We start from the raw sequence: 21395 nt of genomic DNA, 5'->3' as shown, positions 1-21395 counted from the left end.
AAGAGTCTACCGTGCAGTGCAGGGGATGCGGGTTCAATCCCTGGTGAGGATATGAGACCCTACATACCGCAGGGCAACTGGGTTAGTGAACCATAACTAGAAAGCCTGCAAGACCCAAGGAAGATCCTGCATGCCATAGCTGAGGCCTGACACAGCCAAATAAATAAATATTTAAAAAAATAAAATAAAAGGTTTCAGGGGAAAAATCCATAATATATGTTTAATCAAATTTTGAAAACTTAGGAGTAAAACTTAGCTATGTAAATAAGCATTAAAAATTATACAAGTGCACTTCTGTACCACCACTCCCCACCTTGCAACCTGCTGCTATAGGAAATAATGAACGCTTTGAAGGGCTTTGAAAATTAGACTATACATTCTTCAAGTAGTCCAATACATAAGATCATTAGCTAATTCATAAAACTATTTCTGTAAAGTAACACAAAGATTTGACATAATGCAAAATTTAGTTTTCCATTACATCAATAAACAGTATGAAGCTTACATGAATAAAGTAAATATTATCTCATTTTTCAAATTTCAATAAAAGTCCTGCCGAGTGAAATTTCAAAAATTAAAAAGCCTGCACTCTTTATTTCTCCAACACTCTGATGGAAAACTGCAGGAGGGGGATAAAACAGTGGGAATTTGGAAAATTTAATGTTGTTCCTTCTCTTGGATAATATAAAAACATTGTATCATTATACTGGGATAAAATTCATTTGCAAAATACAAGAGTCAAAAAATTAGGGGAGGGGACCCTAAATGTATCTACCATTTTGACACTAGAAAGAAACCAACTGGTATATTAAGCACATTGTAAAGGAGAAATTTTCTTCTATTCCCACATCTATAGTCATAAGAGTAAGCAGGCCCACGTCAGTCAAGACAGCTGCAAAATCAAAGTAAAGGGGTGCGCGCAGGACCGTGGACTCCAAGGTCTGAGAGTTCAGTTCAGTTCAGTTCAGTCGCTCAGTCGTGTCTGACTCTTTGCAACCCCATGAATCGCAGCACGCCAGGCTTCCCTGTCCATCACCAACTCCCGGAGTTCACTCAGACTCACGTCCATCGAGTCAGTGATGCCATCCAGTCATTGCATCCTCTGTCATCCCCTTCTCCTCCTGCCCCCAATCCCTCCCAGCATCAGTCTTTTCCAATGAGTCAACTCTTCGCATGAGGTGGCTGCCCAATTAGGGCCCAACCTGACAACAGACAATTTTTACAGACAGCAACCTTTAGGGCATTATTCATTGAGCATTTTGGGTGAAGATTAGTAATTCTAAACTCCTGCATGCTTGTATTATTTTTACATTTTTGGATGACATCTGTGGAATGGTTAATGTCATACTGAACATTCACTGCGATCTAATCAGTCACAATTAAGACACTTACTTTGCATCAGCAGCCTGAGAATGTCACTGTACTGGTCAGGAAACTGGTAGAGAAGAAGGTAAGTCCAGTGCTTACAGAAAAGATTAAATGGCATCAAAATATCTTCGTCTGGTTCAAGGCCCCAGGCAGTAAGTGCCAAATGAATGGACTCCAGAAGCCTGGTACGATCAGACAGAGGAGGTTTAGTGGAGTTTAACCATTGCTTAAGATCGAACTAAAAAGAAAAAGAAATAAGAAGCAGTTTTATTTATACTAGAAAGTTGATTGCAATAGAGCAAATTATGTGCAATGTAGTTTGAAAGTCAAAGTTTACCTAGTATTTAGCTTTTCATAAAGACTGAAACTAAAATTTATACACTTAAAAGAATCTAGTCCAATAACTAACGGTACTATTATGCCTCCATCTCTACTTCACTCTCTGGGGTTGCAGAGGCAATGTTTTCAGCTCCGCAAGCTTTTCTACAATTTAAGAATATTGTTGGTAAGTTTTCCCTACAAAACAAGGATCAGAACTGTGTAGTTCTTCACTGGTCACACTGCCACAAACAAGTGGCTACTCTATGGAACCATCTCCTTCTAGTGGCCATGTTTCTAAATCGGCATCAGTTAATGAAAAGTCAGGGTGTTGATCTCACCTTCCAGAATCCCAAACTACAAAACATGCTTTTCCCTACTAAAAATTGCGATCAGTCTCCAGGTCCTAAAAAATGTCCAGGTTTTATGACTTATAGATGTCAGAGAAGTATTAAAAGCAAGATAGCTAAGGCTCTGAATTTCTCAACTGGTAACATCTGACACATTAACAACTCAATTATCAAACACAATTAAGGTAAAAATTCAGGACACATTCAAAAGAAGGATGTACCAAATTATTATTATGAATATTTCAAAACTGTAGGAAGTTTCTAAAGAGCTTGGGAGCTGGTCTTTTTTATACTACATGTGGTGAGACTGTCCTACATGACGTAATCAATGCATCGAGAAGCAGCAGCTACGGGATCGGACTACTTGAAGATGACATCAAACGTGAAGAGGGCCTGTCTGCCTCCAGTCCCCCTGGAGACAGAGCTCCAAGGGCCCTGCATTTCTGAGGCACAGGGAAATAGCAGCAGTACCCACAGCTCAATGAAAACATCAGGACTGAGTCACACGTCACCTTGGTCAGCAGCATGAAAATCATATCACTGTTGTCCTCACGCAGAAACTTCACCACCTTCTCATAGAGCTGGATGAACTCCGCGGGCGCAGCACTGGGAGTGAAGAAAGGAGACAAGAGGGAGCAAAGCCTTCTGTTCTTCAGAATGGTCTGAAGGACTTTTCTGCATTCTGATTTAGTGCCACTGATAAATACCTAAAAAGAATTGAAAAGGGAAAATGTCATCAAATTCTCCCCTCCCCAACTTTTCTTTGAGCAACCAAGTTTTAAGGAATAGTATATACAGCTAACAGAATTTTTTCTAAATGAAAATATGAAACAATCAAAAGAAATCTAAAATTGACACAGATAAATCTATCACTTTCAATGTAATTTATATTAAAAATTCTGACTAATCCATTCATTTGGTTTGGACAAGTCAAAGAAAATGTTTAAAAGATTAAAATACTGGGATAATCTGAATCCAGAAATTTGCAGTGTACCTACCATGATTACTAAGAATCTAAAGTGATTCTGCATTAGGTCAAGAAAAAGAAAAACAAAAGATTCTAGGTTGTAGATTTTATTGAGATATGCTTTAAATACTTTTAAAAAGCTAACTTTCATAATTAATATACACCTTGTTTTAATTTGTTCTAATATTTAAGAGTATTAGAATATAAGCTGATATTTAATCTCAGAGTTACAAAAGCTTTGATAAATTTGATAAGAGACAGAAATAATAAAGGATAAGACTGATAGGTGTGAATATATAAAAACTTTGACTTCTATATGGCAAAAAGAATCATAAAATTATAGAAAAACGACAAAGTAGAAAAATTATAACACATTCCAGACACCAGGTTAACAGTCTGAGGAGCTCTTCAAAGCAATCAAAAAGCAAGAAACTTCCCAGCAGAAAATGTGCAAAAAACAAAAACCAGAAAAATTACAAAAAATTATTAAATCATTTGAAAAATCATGCAATTGAACTAGTACTTAAAGAAATACAACTTAAAATAATCAGAAAGCACCACTTCCCTTATTAGATTAGCAAGACCTAAAAAGAATGATCAGTCCTAATGTTAGTTCTAACATGGAGAATAATAAATTGAACGCTGTTATTACAATGTAAATAGGTATAAACCTCCCAGGAGGACAGTATGACAATATACATCAAATGCTAGTCCTTTTGACATAGTGATCACACTTGTAAGAAATTATCCTAGGAAAATCAGTCTAATAATTTCACAAAGGTATGTAAGAATATTTAGTTCAGGCTTACAGCAGCAAAACAACCAACCTACCTAAATATTCATCCAGAGAGCACTGGCTCAGAACACTACAATATATCTGTACCATGGAACACGATATTAAATACCATGATACAGGTTTTTATTTATTATCAAGGAATAATGTCTAAAATGTGCTTGAATTAAAAAAAAGCATATGCTAGCTTTTAAATGTGTATCCCTATCTCTATATCTATATATAAGAATGATATATCATTTTTACACATATACACGTATACCAATAGACCTCAGAGACACACAAGATCAACTATAATGAAATGTTAGCTATGTAACCAGTATCTCCAGGACATTTAAGATTATAAGAAATTTCTCTTCTTTATACTTTTTACACTGTCTGTATTGCCTATATTAAGCACTCATCAATTTCATAATTAGGAAAAACATTTCTAAAAAATCTATTTTAATATCTGCTCGGCATCACCTCCCTAAAAGTATGCAATAAATAACCACTCATTTAATTGAATCTGAAAGAAAGTACATGGTTAATTAGTATTTCTATATTTTCCAGCAAGTGGCATTCCTTGCTTTAATGACACATTTCATAAGTCTGCATGGATTCATTGCCCTTGTCCTTTTTAAATATCCATATATTTAAGAGTTAAGTCAAGTAAATAAATTGTGAGTACCAACTGAGAGGTAGCAGTGGAGAGGTGGAGCAAGAACTGAATGTTGAGTCAGAAGACCTGGGGTCCCTCTTGCCTCCAGGGCTCACCAGCTGTATTTCTTAGGCAAGTCACTCAATCTTTTAGTGACTAGTTTTTCTCATCTTTAACACTGAAATGCTATCAATCACACAGAGTCATTGTAAGGATGAAACAAAATAATGAATCAAAAGGCCTTTTATAAACAATAGTCTCAGTAATACTATTATTAACACCAACAGCATACAATAGAATTTGGCATCTCCCTGGAGACTTTCATATACTAATAATTTAATATCTCTTTCTGAAAAGCAGAATTCCATACCAGCAATTCTAACCACATCTTGAGAAGTCAACAGTTCAAAGGGGCTTCTGACTTAGGTAAGACTCTGAACCTTTAAGTGTGGAGTCAACCCTGATGATATCTAATGAGGACACTGCACAGACTCATCATATGTAAATAAGGCTAAAAACACAGGATAACCTTACCTGTCCCAAGATCTCAATGCATGAAGTAAAGAACTGCCTTGTGGGAGGATGACGCTGGGTCTCATCACTGACATAATCCACAAGAGTAAAGAAGAGGCTGATGCCAACCTTCTGCACCCCAGGGGCGGGCTGCGACTGGTAGGCATTCACTAGGGCCCTGTGGGAAAACACTGGTAAGGCTACTGGTCTACAGTAAGAGAATTCAGACCCTCGGTGTTTCGCTGATACTCTTCATTTCTCAGGCAATATCCTTAAGAGTCCTGAGAGCCCCACACAAATGTCACTTTAGAAATATTTCACAGGATAGCTCACAACTTGACCCAATAACTTATTTTCAACACACAGAAATGATTTTATGTCCTCCTGGGGTAAGGGTAGGGGGATTAGCCTTTATTAACATTAAGTATTTTCATATGTCAAAGTCAAAGTGTGCTAGTCACTCAGTCATGTCCAGCTCTTTGTGACCCCATGACTGCAGCCCACCAGGCTCCTCTTCCATGGAATTCTCCAGGCAAGAATATTGGAGTGGACAGCCATTCCCTTCTCCAGAGAATCTACTCAACTCAGGGATCGAACCTGGGTTTCCTGCATTGCAGGCAGATTCTTTATTGCCTGAGCCACCAGACGAACCCAACAACTTCTTTTCAATACACAGAAATGATTTTATGTCCTCCTGGAGGGAGGAAAATCAGCCTTTATTAACATTAAATATTTTCATAGTTGTATGTAATCCACAATTTTACATCCAATTTTTCCAAATTATCCAATTAATCCAAATATTACTCAATGTTGTATATTACATAAATACATGTTTTTAAAAATAAGAACCTTGATTTCTCTAAATTTTAAAATCTAAAACAATGACTTAGGTTGAAGAAAAAGATTTTTGTATAGAATAAGATACTAGTATAAAAGATATCTCTTCTAATTCTTAGTCTGTTTTGAGTTTCTTTTCTAGAAAAAGAAACAGCAACCTCTTGTTCACCTTATCTCCTCCTCCTTCCCAGACCCTTCCAATTTAACCCACAAAAGGTCTCAATGCCCCTGTCTATACCACCATCCTAATCTACAGGGGGATTAGCTGCTGGTGAGTCAACTTCTCCTTTCCCAGGTAATATCCTGGTGGCTCTGAGCTCCAAAAGAAACCACCATGGATGGTCAAATGCAAGCCGGCAACTACACTTGTGAGCCCTGAGCAATTCCACTGCAAACTTTGCTCAATAATCTGAACTAATGATGATGATGTCCTGAGTAAATGTGCCTTTAATATAAAGCTTAAGCACTAAATCTCTCCAGATTAAATTCTAATGTAATGTATAACCTCCTAATTCAAGGGTCAGCAAAATTATTCTATAAAGAGACAGTAAATATTTTATGTTTTATGGGCTATAAATTGTCATAATATTCAATTCCGCCATTGGAACATAAAAGCCATCCACATTAAATAAGTACATGGGCATGGTTACGTCACATGAGATTTGGTCCAAAGGCTGCTAATTCCTATACTAGTTAATTAGTAGGTGACGGGGGGATAGTAGCAAGTATGATTGCTATCAGTAATAACTAACTAGTATTTTAAATTATAACATCCTCAAAACTTACGTAATCAAGTTTTCAGCATGCACAGCGGCCTCCACAATATTAAGTGATGGTGGTTTAGCAGCTTCTGCTTGCAACTGCTTCACTTCTTTTCGTAAAACATGAAGCTGTTGGCTTATTGCTTCATTCTTATGCATACCTTCAAACTAAGAAAAATTAGAGTGGTCAACAGATTTATTTGCCGCTACAGGTTTCTAGAGCAGACACTTTATTACAAATATACTGGGTATTTGATAGAGAGAATATTATTACAACTAATACTGTAACTCAAAATTCTCAGTTGAACCTGAGGAGGATGGGGGAAAAAATGTCAAAAAAACTAAGAATCTCAAGCTTTTCATGAAGAATCAAACCTGAATTAGTTTGTTGCTGGTTCTGAGCTTTTTTCGGTAGGCTATGTTCTATGCCACTCATGCTTCAACGCTCCAATTCTCATCAAAAACAAATTCAATGGCTTCCACCCCTGGGGCTTTTCTTGAGGCACATCAAGCCCCCTTCTGTGGACCATCCCCCCCCCAGAGCTGTAACCCTTCTCTGTTTTCCTGATCCAGAAACACACATAATTTGACACTGGGGCGGCAGGTCTCATCTGGACAAAACCATAAAAAGAGGATGACACAAATCTGTTAATAAAACAACTGGAGGCAGAAAAGATATATATTTATAAAAGAAACACCAAAAGTAAGATAAAATATGAGAAATGACCAAATCAGTTGCATGCTGAGGAAGGAGCAATTGACTAATTCAGTGGTTCTTGAAATCTGGTCTTTGATAGAGTTTTACTGGTTCTCAGCAAAGATGTGAAAAATAAGAATTTGTTGAGGTTTAAAAAAAAAACTAAAGTTATTTCAATTTTTTAGAACTATCCTATCAAGATGGTAGAGAAGAAGGACGTGCTCATCTTCTCCTGCAAGAACACCAAACTGCAACTAGCTACTGAACAACCACTGACAGGAGTATTTTAGAATTCACCAAAAAAAAGATACTCCACGTCAAAGGACAAAGGAGAAGTGGCAATGAGTCGGTAGGAGGGGTGCAATCACATTTAAATCAAACCCCACACCCTCCAGAGACTCTTGGAGGGCACAAATACTTGTGCGCACCAGGACACAGGGTAAACGGGCAGTGACCCCCACAGACTTAGCCAGACTTGCCTGTGAGTGTTTGAAGGTCTTGTGTGGAGGTGTTGGTCAACAATGGACTGCCACATGGACAGGGGCACTGGCAGCAGCAGTTCTGGAAAGCCTGTGTCACATAAGTCCTTTTGAAGGACAACTCCAGCCCTACCATAGAGCCTGGGCCGCCTCAGGCCAAACAACTAACAGGGAGGGAGCACAGCTCCACCCATCAGTAGAAAATTGGATTAAAGATTTACAGAACATGGCCCTGCTCACCACACCAAGATTCGATTTTACCCACAGCCAGTCCCTCCCATCAGGAAGTTTGCACAAGCGTCTTATCCTCATCCATCAGAGGGCAGACAGAAGCAGCAAGAACTACAATCCCATGGCCCCCAGAATGAAAACCACAATCACAGAAAACTAACCAAAATGGTCACATGGATCCAGCCTTGTGTAACTCAATGAAGCTATGAGCCATGCAGGGCAGGGCCACCCAAGATAGATTGGACATGATGGAGAGTTCAGAAAAAGATGGTCTACTGGAGAAGGGATTGGCAAACCACTTCAGTATTCTTGAGAATCCCATGAATAGTACGAAAGGGCAAAAAGATAAGATAAGCCATAAGATAAGCCCCCCAGGTCAGCAGGTGTTCAATATGCTACTAGGGTATTTTGGAAATCCAGTCCCATCACTTCATGACAAATGGGGGAATAGTGGAAGCAGTAACAGATTTCCTCTTCTTGAGCTCCAAAATCACCACAGACGGTGACTGTAGACATGAAATTAGAAGATGCTTACTTCTTGGAATAAAGGCTATGACAAACCTAGGCAGTGTATTAAAAAGCAAAGACATCACTTGCCAACAAAGGTCCGCATAGTCAGAGCTATGGTTTGTCCAGTAGTCATGAACAGATGTGAGAGTTGGACCACAAAGAAGGTTGATCACCGAAGAATGGATGCTTTCAAATTCTGATGGTGGAAAAGGCTCTTGAGAGTCCCTCAGACAGCAAGGAGATCAACCAGTCAATCCTAAGGGAAATCAACCCTGAATATTTATTGGAATGACTGGTGTTGAAGCTGAAGGTCCAATTCTTTAACCGCCTGATGCAAAGAGCCGACTCATCAGAAAAGACCCTGATGCTGGGAAAGATTGAGGGCAGGAGGAAAAGGGGGTGACAGAGGATGACATGGTAGGATGGTATCATTGATTCAATGCACATGAATTTGGGCGAACTCCAGGAGATGGCAAGGGACAGGGAGGCCTGGCATGCTGCAGTCATGGGGTTGCCAAGAATCAGACATGACTTAGCAACTGAACAACAACAATGCTACTGGGGAAGAGCAGAGAAATAACTAGAAAGAATGAAGGGTGAGCCGAAGTGGAACTGATGTCCGGTTGTGGATGATGTGTCTGGTGGTGACAGTGAAGTCCAATGCTGTAAAAATCAGTATCACGTGGAAACCCGGAATGTTAGGTCCAAGAATCAAGGTAAACTGGATGTGGTCAAGAAGGCAAAGACAAGAGTGAACACTGACATTTTAGGAATCAGTGAACTAAAATGGATGCAAATGGACAAATTTAATTTAGATGACCATGATATCTACTATTGTGGGCAAGAATCCCTTGGAAAAAAAAGAGCAGCCCTTACAAGTCAACAAGAGTCCAGAATGCAGTACTTGGGGGCAATCTCAGAAATGACAACATGATCTTGGTTCCTTTGCAAGGCAAACAATTCAGCGTCACAGTAATCAAAGTCTACACCCCAACCCTGATAACTCAGCTGGTAAAGAATCTGTTTGCAATGCAGGAGGCCCCTGTTCAATTCCTCAGTCAGGAAGATCCACTGGAGAAGGGATATGCTACCCACTCTAGTATTCTTGGGCTTCCCTGGTGGCTCAGCTGGTAAAGAATCTGCCCGCAATGCAGGAGACCTGGGTTCATGGGATGATCCCCTGGAGAAGGGAACGGCTTCACTCCAGTATTCTGGCCCAGAGAATTCCATGGACAGAAGAGCACGGAGGGCTACAGTCCATAGGGTCTCAAAGAGTCAGACACGATTGAGTGACTTTCACTTTCCACTTTCACTTTTCATGCCCCAACCTCTAAGGCTGAGAAGCTGAAATTGAACAGTTCTATGAAGACCTTCAAGACCCTCTAGAACTAACATAAAAAACGATATCATAGGGATTGGAGTGCAAAGTAAGAAGTCAAGAGATACCTGAGGCAAGTTTGGCCTTGGAGTACAAAATGAAGCAGGGCAAAGGCTAACAGAGTTCTCTTTGCCAAGAGAACATACTGGCATACATAGACAATACCAGATGGTCAATACTGAAATCAGATTAATTATATTCTTTATAGCTGAAGAAGGAGAAGCTTTATACAGTCAGCAAAAACAAGACCTGGGGCTGACTGAGGCTCAGATCATGACTCCTACTGTAAAATTCAGACTTAAATTGAAGAAAATAGGGAAAACTACTAGGCCATGCAGGTATGACCTAAATCAAATCCCTCATGATTATACAATGGAAGTGACGAATAGATTCAAGGGATTAGATCTGATAGACAGGGTGCCTGAAGAACTACGGACAGAGGTTCATAACACTGTACAGGTGGTGGTGGTGACCAAAACCATCCCAAAGAAAAAGAACTGAAAGACAGCAAAATGGTTGTCTTGAGGAGGCCTTACAAACAGCTGAGAAAAGAAGAGAAGTGAAAGGCAAAAGAGAAAGGAAAAGATATGCCCAACTGAATGCAGAGTTTCAGAGAATAGCAAGGAGAGATAAGAAAGCATTCCTCAGTGATCAATGCAAAGACATAGAGGAAAACAACAGAATGGGAAACACTAGAAATCTCAAGAACACTAGAGATATCAATGGAACACTTCATGCAAAGATGGGCCCAATAAAGGACAGAAATGGCAAGGACCTAACAGAAGCAGAAGATATTAAGAAGAGGTGGCAAGAATACACAGAAGAACTGTACAAAAAAGGTCTTAATGACCTGGATAACCATGATAGTGTGATCACTCACCTAGAGCCAGATATCCTGCAGTGTGAAGTCAAGTGGGTCTTAGGAAGTACTACTATGAACAAAGCTAGTGGAGTTGACAGAATTCCAGCTGATCTAGTTCAAATTCTAAAAGATGATGCTGTTAAAGTGTTGCACTTAATACACCAGCAAATTTGGAAAACTTAGTGGTCACAGAACTGAAAAAGTCAGTTTTCATCCCAATTCCAAAGAAGAGAAATGCCAAAGAATGCTCGAACTACCACACAACTGCACTCATTTCACATGCTAGCAAGGTAATGCTCAAAATCCATCAAGTCAGGTTTCAGCAGTACATGAACCGAGAAATTCCAGATGTACAAGCTGGATTTAGAAAAGGCAGAGGAACCAGAGATAAAATAGCCAACATCCATTGGATCACGGAAAAAGCAAGGGAATTTCAGAGAAACATCTACTTCTGCTTCACTGACTACACTAAAGCCTCTGACTACATGGATCACAACAAAATGGAAAAACCTTAAAGACATGGGAATACCAGACCACCTTAACATGCTTCCTAAGAAACCTGTATGCAGCTCAAGAAGCAAGAGTTAGAACCAGACATGGAACAATGGACTGGTTCAAAATTGTGAAATGAGTACATCAAGGCTGTATATTGTCACTCTGCTTACTTAACTTATATGCAGAGTACATCAGGGGAAGTGCCAGGCTGGATGAATCACAAGCTGGAATTCAGACTGCCAGGTAAAATATCAACCTCAGATATGCAGATGATACCACACTCATGGCAGAAAATGAAAAAGAACTAAAGAGCCTCCTGATGGGTGTGAAAGAAGAGAGTGAAAAAGCTGGCTTAAAATTTAACATTCAAAAAGATTATGGCATCTGGTCCCATCACTTCATAGCAAATAGATGGGGGAAAAAAGGAAACAACAGCAGATTTTATTTTCTTGGGCTCCAAAATCACTGCAGATGGTGACTGCAGCCATGAAATTAAAAGATGCTTGCTCCTTGGAAGAAAAGCTGTGACAAACCCAGACAGTGTATTACAAAGCAGAAAGACACCACTTTGCTGACAAAGGTCAGTATAGTCAAAGCTACGGTTTTTCCAATAGTCATGTACAGATGTGAGAGCTGGACCATAAAAAAGGCTGAGTGCTGAAGAAATGATGTTTTCAAACTATGGTGCTCTCGAGACAAGATTCTTGAGAGTCCCTTGGATAGCAAGGAGATCAAACCAGTCAATTCTAAAGGAAATCAACCCTGAATATTCATTGGAAGGACTGATGCTGAAGCTCCAATACTTTGGCCACCTGATGCCAAGAGCCAACTCATTGGAAAAGACCCTGATACTGGGAAAGACTGAGGGCAGGAGAAGAGGGCAACGAAGAATGAAATGGTTGGATGGCATCACCAACTCAATGAACATGAGCTTGAGCAAACTCAGGGAGATAGTGAAGGACAGGGAAGCCTGGTGTGCTCCAGTTCATGGGGTCGCAAATAGCTGGACATGACTTAGTGATTGAGCAACAAGAATCCTTTATTTCAGATTATGTCTTTCTTAGTTGAGGGGGTTGTTAATATCCCTTTCTCTAATTAACTGAATGCTGACCTAAGTGATAACTACTTGGTTTGTGCATTTTTAATGTCCTTTTTTGCCTGTGGATAGATGCAGAGAATACCCTAGGCCCAGGTTGCAACCCAAAGACAGAACCAGTGTAGCAGCTGTGGGGACAGGAGGAGAGGGGGACAACAAAGAGGAGCTCAGCCAAGTAGGGAGTTAGGGCTGAAGACTGCAATGTAATAGGACTGGGGAGCAAAGGGGCCTGTCTTAGGGAGACCTTTAGAGCTGGCGAGGGAATTGGGACTTACCTTGCAGGCATGGCAGGAAATGCTGAAAAGACCAGAACATTTAGAAGGCAGGAATTTTAAACCCTCCAGTCTCCTTACATGGTCTTCCCCAATCACATGGGTGAGCAGTAAAGGCTACATTTTCCTTTACATGCTCCTTCCCAAACCCAGGCCTCAACCACCACCACAGTGATATCCCCACCAGGCTTATTTTCATAAATTCCAGATCGAATGCTCCCAAAGTACAATGGTCCTGCTTGTTTTGCTTTGCATAGCAGCCTAGTGCAGCTCAACTCTAACAGATGATATGTTGACCACCTACTTTTATGATCATGATAATAACTCTTTCATAAAACTCACCAATGTTGTGTTAAAAATCTTCACAAAACATTTCAAGGATAGCTGTTATCATGAATCAAAAGGCAGAAAAGTGCCTCTCCAAGAACATGTAATGATAATCATGATTAATTTTTATTATTGGAGAAACTAAAGATTAAAGAAAGTAAACTGTTTCCAATAAACCACATAACGAACCAATACAAATATTTTATTTCAAATCTTTCAAGTAACAGGTCAATATTTAATAGCCCAAAATGTGTTAAGAATATGTGCAGTTGGCTTTTTGGCAAATTTGTCACCAACTACAATTAGACTGGGTCTTTGAGAGTCACAGCCCTTGGCTGACCTGGAGAGCAAGCAGCCAAAGAGAGGGAAAGAAAGAACCTGAGAGAGGAAGGAAGATAGCAAGAATGAAAAGAAGTGGAAAGACAATGAGTAAGAAAGAAGAGAGGCTCACTTAACAGGGAAATGCAGAGAGATGAGACTAAAAGCACTCTCTGACTCCAACTTTAAGACCACCACTCCATGTTGTAGAAACGACTTAATGCTAAAGAGTAAAGAAATTAATTAGTTCAGGAAAGTTCAGACTTCCTCACAGAAACATCCCCAAATTATCATAATTTCCTAGTTTACCTGTTTTTGTTCATAGCTCCCACCTCTGTTAAAAGTTTTCTTTTCTTACTACACTGGAGGTGAGAGACACTGAATGATCACCAGCTCACAATTACAAGTTGTAGACAAAAAGCAGCATGTTGGAAGCCCTTCCACTTGAGTCATTTTAAGTAGACAAAGAAATCCAAAAGTTGCATGAACATGTGCTTCAGTAAGTTGTTACAATAATGTGAGTCCCTCGGTAGGACTTTCATTTCTAGAAATGAGCAAATTTTTCACATGATCATAAATCAATCCTGGGTCCAGTGAACATGCCCCACAATACCAAAGTACAACAAAAGGAACCCTATTATAAATCACCCCATTTCCTCAGGGAAAATCACTGAATTATTAGAGGCTTCTGTTAAGAGAGGCAACCACAGAAGAGGCACGTCCCACTTGCCATAAAATATCTTTGGCTTCTGTATACCCCAAACAAGCTATACATAGTTCAAACATCTGCAGAAAACTGGAAATTTCCAGGGCTTTCCCTCACAGAAAATTCCATTAAGCAGTAATATATTTTCATGACATAATTTGAAATCCTTACAAAAGAGCCCTTCAAAATTACTCTTAAAATATATGTTTTAATTTTAAAATTTACACTTGAAATAAAAAATCATTTCCCATGAAATCACTGAAAAAGAGGCAATCCTAGCACACTAACACAGAAAGAAAAGGATACTATGTTAATTCAAGTAAGATTTGACTATCATGATCAACTCGTCTTGGAAATCAGAGCTGAAACAGCTAAAGAAAATGGCCTAGTCATTTCCCAATACTGAATGGAAAAAGCAAAACTCTTGATTCCAACTGAACCACTTACTAGCTGTGTGACTCTGGCAAGTTTCCAAGCCTCTCCTAACCCGCTTCATCTTCCTCATTCTGTGAAGCTCAAGGGAGATAATGTAAGCAAAGTCCCTAGCAGATTACCCAGGATATGAGAGTACCCAAGCAAGGGACAAGAAATACACTGAACCAGGCTGAGAAATAAAGCAGTGCACTGAGGCATGACCATCCTTACCACTTTCCAAGACTGAATGCCCAGGAGAAGCCTGTTCACTAAAGTTAAGTGTAGAAGTGTGCGTTGTTTAAGTTGGGATTTTGTAGGAAGCATCAAGCTGGCCAATTTAAGTTGGGATTTTGTAGGAAGCATCAAGCTGGCCAATTAAGCATTAAATTGGCCAAAGGTAAGCAGAATCAAAAGTGACTGCCAATTTCTGGTAGTAAAAAGTTCCAATTTCCATGTCTTCCACAGTCAAATAATGTCTTCAGGGAGACTATTATGAAGAGTTTGTATTCTCTTCATTTCTTCAAACACATTCTTTCTGTGGCACTGACTGTGTGAGACACTGACAATATAAACATGAAAAAGACAAGATCCTGACCCGCAGCTAACTCAAATTCTATTAACAGCTACAGAAGTAGTAATACAAAACAAGTTATAATACAACCTAGAAAGTGTTGTGCTTGTGGCTTTACTGACTGATTCAGAGGTGCTAAAAGTACCTATCATGTGCCAAGAGCCGTGCTAGGTGGTACAGGTACAGAGACGAACAATGACAGGAACTCTACTTCCCAAAGAGCTCACAGGCTGGTAGGAAAAAGAGCAGGTGACTATGACAGCATCTCTCCCCAAGCTGTGACGAGAGGAAGGAGTATCTCAGTCTGACTAGAGGAGTCAAGAAAGACCTCAAGAAAAGATGCTGACTGAACCAAGGAATGAACGGGTGAGCAGCCCAGATATGAGTGGGGGAGAACAAACAGCAGCACAGGGCTAAGAACAAAAGAATGTGCATGCCACCTTTGCAGAACAGAAAAGGAGCAAGCTGCTGAAAAACAGAAGGTTGAGGGCGTGAGAGAGAGGGTAAATGATGTGCTAGAAAAAGATCAAGAACAGATTATGAAGGGTCCTAAGAGACATAACTCTTTTTAGGTACAAGAGAACCATTATATCAAGGAAGCCAGTGACTCAGTGGTAAAGACACTACCTGCCAATGCAGGAGTGGAGGAGACTCAGGTTCGATCCCTGGGTCCGGAAGACCCCCTGGAAGAGAAAATGGCAACCCACTCCAGTATCCTTGCCTGGAGAATCCCATGAACAGAGGACTCTGGTAGGCTACAGTCCATGGCGTTACAAAAAGTTGAACACAAATGAGCAATGGAGCATGCAAGAACCAACACAGGTTTTTAGCCTGGAAATGAGATCAGTTTGTGTTTTAAAAGATGAATGGGGGAAAATGAACTAGACAGGGAGAAAGACTATGGACAGGAAGGCTGATATATCAGTTCAGGGGAGAAGTGGGATGACCACAGGGCAATGTCAACAGAAACAAAGAAAGAATACAATCAAAGTTATTTCAAAGGCAGAACCAATATGACTTGGAAAGTGACTAGATGGGAAGTATAGGGGTGGGATTGCGGATGTGAATTCTGATGCCTAGGTCTTCATCTTGGGAGCCCAAGTAAGTGGAATTAGAGAAAAAAATAGGTTTGAGGGATAAAGATGAGATTAGTTTGGGACCTACAGAGTTATCATTGGGACATTGATAGAATGCTAAGTAAGCAAGAAGTCTAGACTTGGAACTCAAGAGAGAATTCTGGACTTGACAAACAGAACAGGAGTCATCAACAAACAGACTAACCTTTTAGGGGTCAGGGACTATTGAGGATCGACTGAATCTATGAACTCTCCAAAAAAAAAATTTTCTATACACTTTCAGGGGCTTCACTGACCCACCAAAGACCATTTACAAATCCCAGATTAAGAACTCTAGCACAGACAGAAGACAAAAAGCAGCATATATTGCAGTGAAGAAGGGGATCAGGAGTAGAACCAAGCACAACCAGTAATCCAAGCATTGAGCAGATGAAGAGGAACCCTGGAAGAAACTAAGAAGTGGCTACAGATTCAGGGAGACTAGAAGAGTCTAGAAGAGGCCTCATGACAGCATCACCAGATGCGAGAATGATGTCAAACAGGATCAACACTACTAGTCACAACCATGAAGTGTCCACTGGACACACATGTATAAGGGCTACAGTTTCATGCAATTATATAATCTCCCTCCTGTAGGAATACTCTCTCCCAGTGACAGTTTATTGATGAATCCATAAACACTCAGAACTCACTTTCCCTTTTCCTGACAAACACCTCTCTTCCTACAAACTAAAGTTATCCATTTGTGTAATGGGTGACTTTAGATTCAAGTACAATCTTTAACAAAAAATCAGAGCAAACCTAACAGACTTGCATACATAATCCCCAAACTTCATGGCAGCTAGAGCTTCAATTTTCCTCTACTTTGCTCTCAGCCATAGACGAGCAGCAAAAAATAATTTTATCTTCAATTCCTAGACATTATGACCAGTAAGTACTGCCCAGGACAGCTGTAATTAGCAATTTCTATATAACCTTCCAAAGAAATCCTACTTAAGCCTCAGACTATGAAAGTTGATTGCTGTCTTTACATTTTTAATTCCCCTGGCACATCAGCATCATCAGGCAAAATAATGGCTGAAGTAAACAGTACTGTTGATACTGATATTTCTAGGAGCCATCAGTGGAAGTTCCCAAGCTTCTGGATTTTTCCAAATGATGAGATTTCCCAAACTGAAAAATCACAGGGCAACAAGAAAGGTCAGCAGAAAATTAAAATGTGCTTTAAGAAAACTTGGATATTTCTAATGAGGTTATGGCCACAAAACACAGCTATTTTTCAAACTCTTTAAGAATCTATAAAATCCCCTCTTTTTTCATCCTTTCTCATTTTTTTTACTTCTTTCTTCAAGTGATCTTAGCATCTACCAATTTTACTTTTGAAAATAAGCATAAATATTTTTGTGTTGTCTGTAAAAGCAAAATCTAAACCGTAGTCATTTAATTCTTGTCATATATCATCTTCTTTCTGATCTCCCTTCAATCAAAATTACTTTGAAGGTATTTTAGAAAAGATGTAGCTTTTTATTTCAAAATTAACAAACTAAAGGTTATAAAAGAAATTTCAATTCAAGGGTTCAGATAAATCAAGATTATGATCCTTTTTTCTGAAAAAGAAAAAAGGTCATTGGTAGGCTTAGAGCTCAAGCTCCCAGGTCTGCTGGGTGGTATTTTCCATCACAAGACTCTGCAAATTAATAAGAAGTCACACAGTCAGACTTATCTCTGGCTGGGACAGCAAATATTTACAACTCTTCAAAGAGTAAGCTGTTAGCCAGAACTGGAAAAACATTTCTTTGTACTTATCTCAACAGTCACTTACAAAAATGCATTTTAGGAGAATTCCCTTCTCTATACAGAATTAACAGCCTGACATAGATGTGTAATTTCAAAATATGGAAAAACACTGTATTTGTAAAAACACAGATTGGTAATAAAAGGTTCCTTTTTCATTACAACGAGATGCATTTTCAGCCTTTTTCCCACCAACTCAAACTCCACCCTCAGCTGGCAAACTTTTCTTCCTGTTTTATTATTTTAGCTAGTGATCCTTCTTAAATACTTCTCTACCTCAGTCTTTCTAAAGCATTAGCAACGGAAGGAATAAACCACACTGAAACACACACACACAGAAAGAAAAGTAACTTCATAAAGCACCTGGCCAAAGATGTTGTCTCAATATTTAGCAATCTCACATTCCAGGTCAAATTTCTTAATAGATGCATACAACTATGTTGGAAAAAAACAAAAATTGAAAGTAATGAAAAATATGACTATAAAACTTATTTCAAAGAAGACATTTCAGAGAAAATAGTCTCCTAGAAGAGACTGATGAAAGCTACATTAGAATTGTTAGGACTGGCACAAAAAGAAGGGACATTTTTGAAAGACAACTAAAAGTCAGAAAAATACGTCCCCCAATTTGTAAAAGCTAACAAAAAAGAGGAGCTATTTTTGTGTGGGTGTACTCAAGCAGCAGCCAGCGCCCCTCTCCAAGCATTTCTTTCCCAGCTCAGGGAATTCTGAATTCACTTGCAGGAACAGCAAGCTGCACTGCCTAAGGAGCATGCACTCTGCCTGGGCCCTCCTGGTTTTGCCCTGCACTGGCACCGTCACTCTGGACGTGTGACTTAATTGCTCCTTGCCTGTATTTCTTCATCTGAAAAATACAGACAAAAAGAATATCCACCTTTTGGTGTTGTGGTGAGGATAAAATAAGTTATATAAAGTGTTTAGATGGTACCTTGCATAAATTAAGTGCTATGACATGTTGGCTAAAGCTAACCTTCCATTTGAAGTCTTTACAATGTCACAGACCCAACTTTGGTCTGTTGACAAGCTCTGCCCAAGTGATCTGCTTTCCACGAGGCCCTCCTACCTCTGTCTTCAGTGACTCCCCACTATCTGCAGCACATATCTTTACTCGGGAAGATCCCAGGTGATGATCCTTTCCAATGTGAGCTCTAACCTTTCCAACATGAATTCCTATCACTACTCCCCAAGGCAACTGAAACAAACTGATTGAGCCACTGACCCCTAGATAGTGACTCCATTCCCACATTCTTCTCACTGAATCCAAACTATCATCACCAAAATCTTTTAAAAACCACTTGGAGCCCCTCTCTCTCAGAATCATCTCAATGATTCCACTTTTCTTTTTATTTCTGTCTGTCTGTCCTGGAAGACTCATCAGCACTTATGGAAGTAAGTGATCAGCTTTGTGTGTAGCCTGGTGCTATACTAAATTGCTTCAGTCATGTCCGACTCTGTGATCCCATAGACTGTGGCCCGCCAGGCTCCTCTGTCCAAGAGATTCTCTACGCAAGAATACTAGAGTGGGTTGCCATGCTCTTCTCCAGGGGACATTCCAGTATGGGCAGCTTCACTCTCCCCAAAACTATTAAATGTGGGACGTGGATGATGTAGTAAATATTTCTTTCAGTCTTTCTCAATGATATGCCCATATTAGGAACTCAAATGAAATTCTCTGAACTATGAGGAAACTTAATCTTACTTGAACTGTTACAACTGCTGCTCCTTGGCACTTTTTGCCACTACTGCCTCTGCACTCCAAATGTAGTGTGGTCTGTTCTTCTCGATTAACATACTGCTTGGGCATTGTGTCCAACAGTTCACTATCCAGCGCAACCTGCTGAGATTCCCGAAGAGCTGCAGTTCTGAAAAACATCATCAGGAGAAGTTATTTTAAAAGTCTTAGGAAAAACTTTATGAGTGATAAAGGCTTCCAGTCACTCCCAGCCTGCATTGGTGAACAGTAACACACACGAATCTCACAGTAACAAGAAACCAAAAGTGCGTGCCAAGACTTACCCAAACCCTCTCCCTGGCAGTCACTGGTTAACAAGAAAGTTAAGAAAGGAAGGAAAAGTATAACAACTTTTTAGCTAGAAACAAAGCTCCATTTAAAATTTGTGTTATATCAACAATGTTTTTTTTTTAAATGAACCCTTAAGTACACAAGAACAAATGAAAATTTCATGCTAATTTAATCATCCTAAGGGGGAATCTTTCTTCTAAGTACCAGTGACTTCTTAAGGGCTTCCCTGGAAGCTCAGTGGTAAAGAATCCACCTGCCAATGCAAGAGACACAGGTTCAAGCCCTGGGTCAGGAAGATCCCCTAGAGAAGGAAATGGCAACCCACTCCAGTATTCTCACCTGGGAAATCACATGGACAGAGAGCCTGGCAAGCTTCAGTCCATGGAGTTGCAAAAGAGTCAGACACAATTTAGTGACTGAGCACACACATAGTGACTTCTTAGGTATTAGGAACTCAAACCGACATGTGGAAGACCAGATAAGCTAGTTCTCAACACTGTCCTAACTGTATTCTTTCAGTAATCTGCAAGGAGCCTGTGCGGTGTGGTGCAAACAACACACACGACACGAATAAACCAAAAACAACCAATGGAAAAAGGCCCAATAATAGATGGATTCCTATGAGTTTTGCAAAGATAAACTCTTTCACTGTATAAGTAAAACACACACAATCCTCCTCACATGATCACAAGCTACAATCAAAACAAACAGCTGATCATTCTGTAACCACCATGAACTCAGAATATTAAATGAGTATTTCCTGCCCTTCCATCAAGTACCTATGTAATTTTTAAAAGAATTCGGACATTTAGAGAGCAAAGCAGTGACAAAAGAAAATAAATCTCATTCTGTTCCCTTTGAACATCGTCTTTCCAATATTATATGGTTTCCTCAGGAGAAGCCTAAGAAAAAATTTAGCTGGCGCTACTGACACAGAAATGCCCCAAGAAACACGTACAATTTATAGAGTATGTGAAAACCCACATGATTTCCATGTGAAATTAAAAGATTTGTCACAACTTGGTTAACTAAGATAACCATCTGAGCCAGTCTGGTCAAACTGCCCTCGTGGTGAGAGGGCTAAGGAGGGAGCCCTTGGCGGCACTGCTCGGCAGGATGTCAGAGCAGCAAGCACACAACCATGACCCTGGGCAGTGCGCTCTTACCTCGCCTGCTGTTGCAGCAGATTCAGGTCTGTGCGCACCAGCTCGGTGGCATCCTTCTGACTCAGGAGCATGGCTGAGGAAATAACTGGCACAGGAGGCCTCATCAGGTGCAGAACAAGAGGAGGCTGGGGGTCCTCATGCTTCCGCAGGTTACTTAAAACTCTTTCTTTAGCTGAAAAAAAATTGTCATTTTGCTGACTAATGGCTTCTACTAGGTCATAATGTACTACATAATTACATAGTCTGCTACCTTCATAAAGAATACTAAAGATCTGAAGAATAGCTCTTTAAACCACCAGAGACCTAAATGAATAAAATTATCTTTTGCTATTTGCAAGTTCTGAGGGATCACCCACTGGCCTAATAATATTCTACTAGGAACTAGAAGCTTGGGAGCATGTGGTATGATTAA

The 21395-nt window shown here is 39.8% G+C and overlaps 1 protein-coding gene across 2 annotated transcripts in view; it reads right to left on the bottom strand.

Annotated features, from left to right (window-relative positions):
- Positions 1-21395, bottom strand: part of EPG5 (ectopic P-granules autophagy protein 5 homolog) — a 127643-nt gene that overhangs the window by 34066 nt on the left and 72182 nt on the right. For both annotated transcript variants that reach the window (XM_025273430.3, XM_045164034.1), the window contains exons 26-31: positions 20984-21155; positions 19494-19656; positions 6573-6715; positions 4971-5127; positions 2549-2743; positions 1393-1606 (exon numbers count right to left, since the gene is read on the bottom strand). In XM_025273430.3, the coding sequence (XP_025129215.3) occupies positions 1393-1606; positions 2549-2743; positions 4971-5127; positions 6573-6715; positions 19494-19656; positions 20984-21155 (1044 nt within the window). The remainder of the gene's footprint in view (positions 1-1392; positions 1607-2548; positions 2744-4970; positions 5128-6572; positions 6716-19493; positions 19657-20983; positions 21156-21395) is intronic.

Source organism: Bubalus bubalis, chromosome 22, assembly GCF_019923935.1.
Source record: "Bubalus bubalis isolate 160015118507 breed Murrah chromosome 22, NDDB_SH_1, whole genome shotgun sequence".
Classification (NCBI taxonomy): domain Eukaryota; kingdom Metazoa; phylum Chordata; class Mammalia; order Artiodactyla; family Bovidae; genus Bubalus; species Bubalus bubalis.
This window is presented reverse-complemented; position numbering and strand designations above follow the sequence as displayed.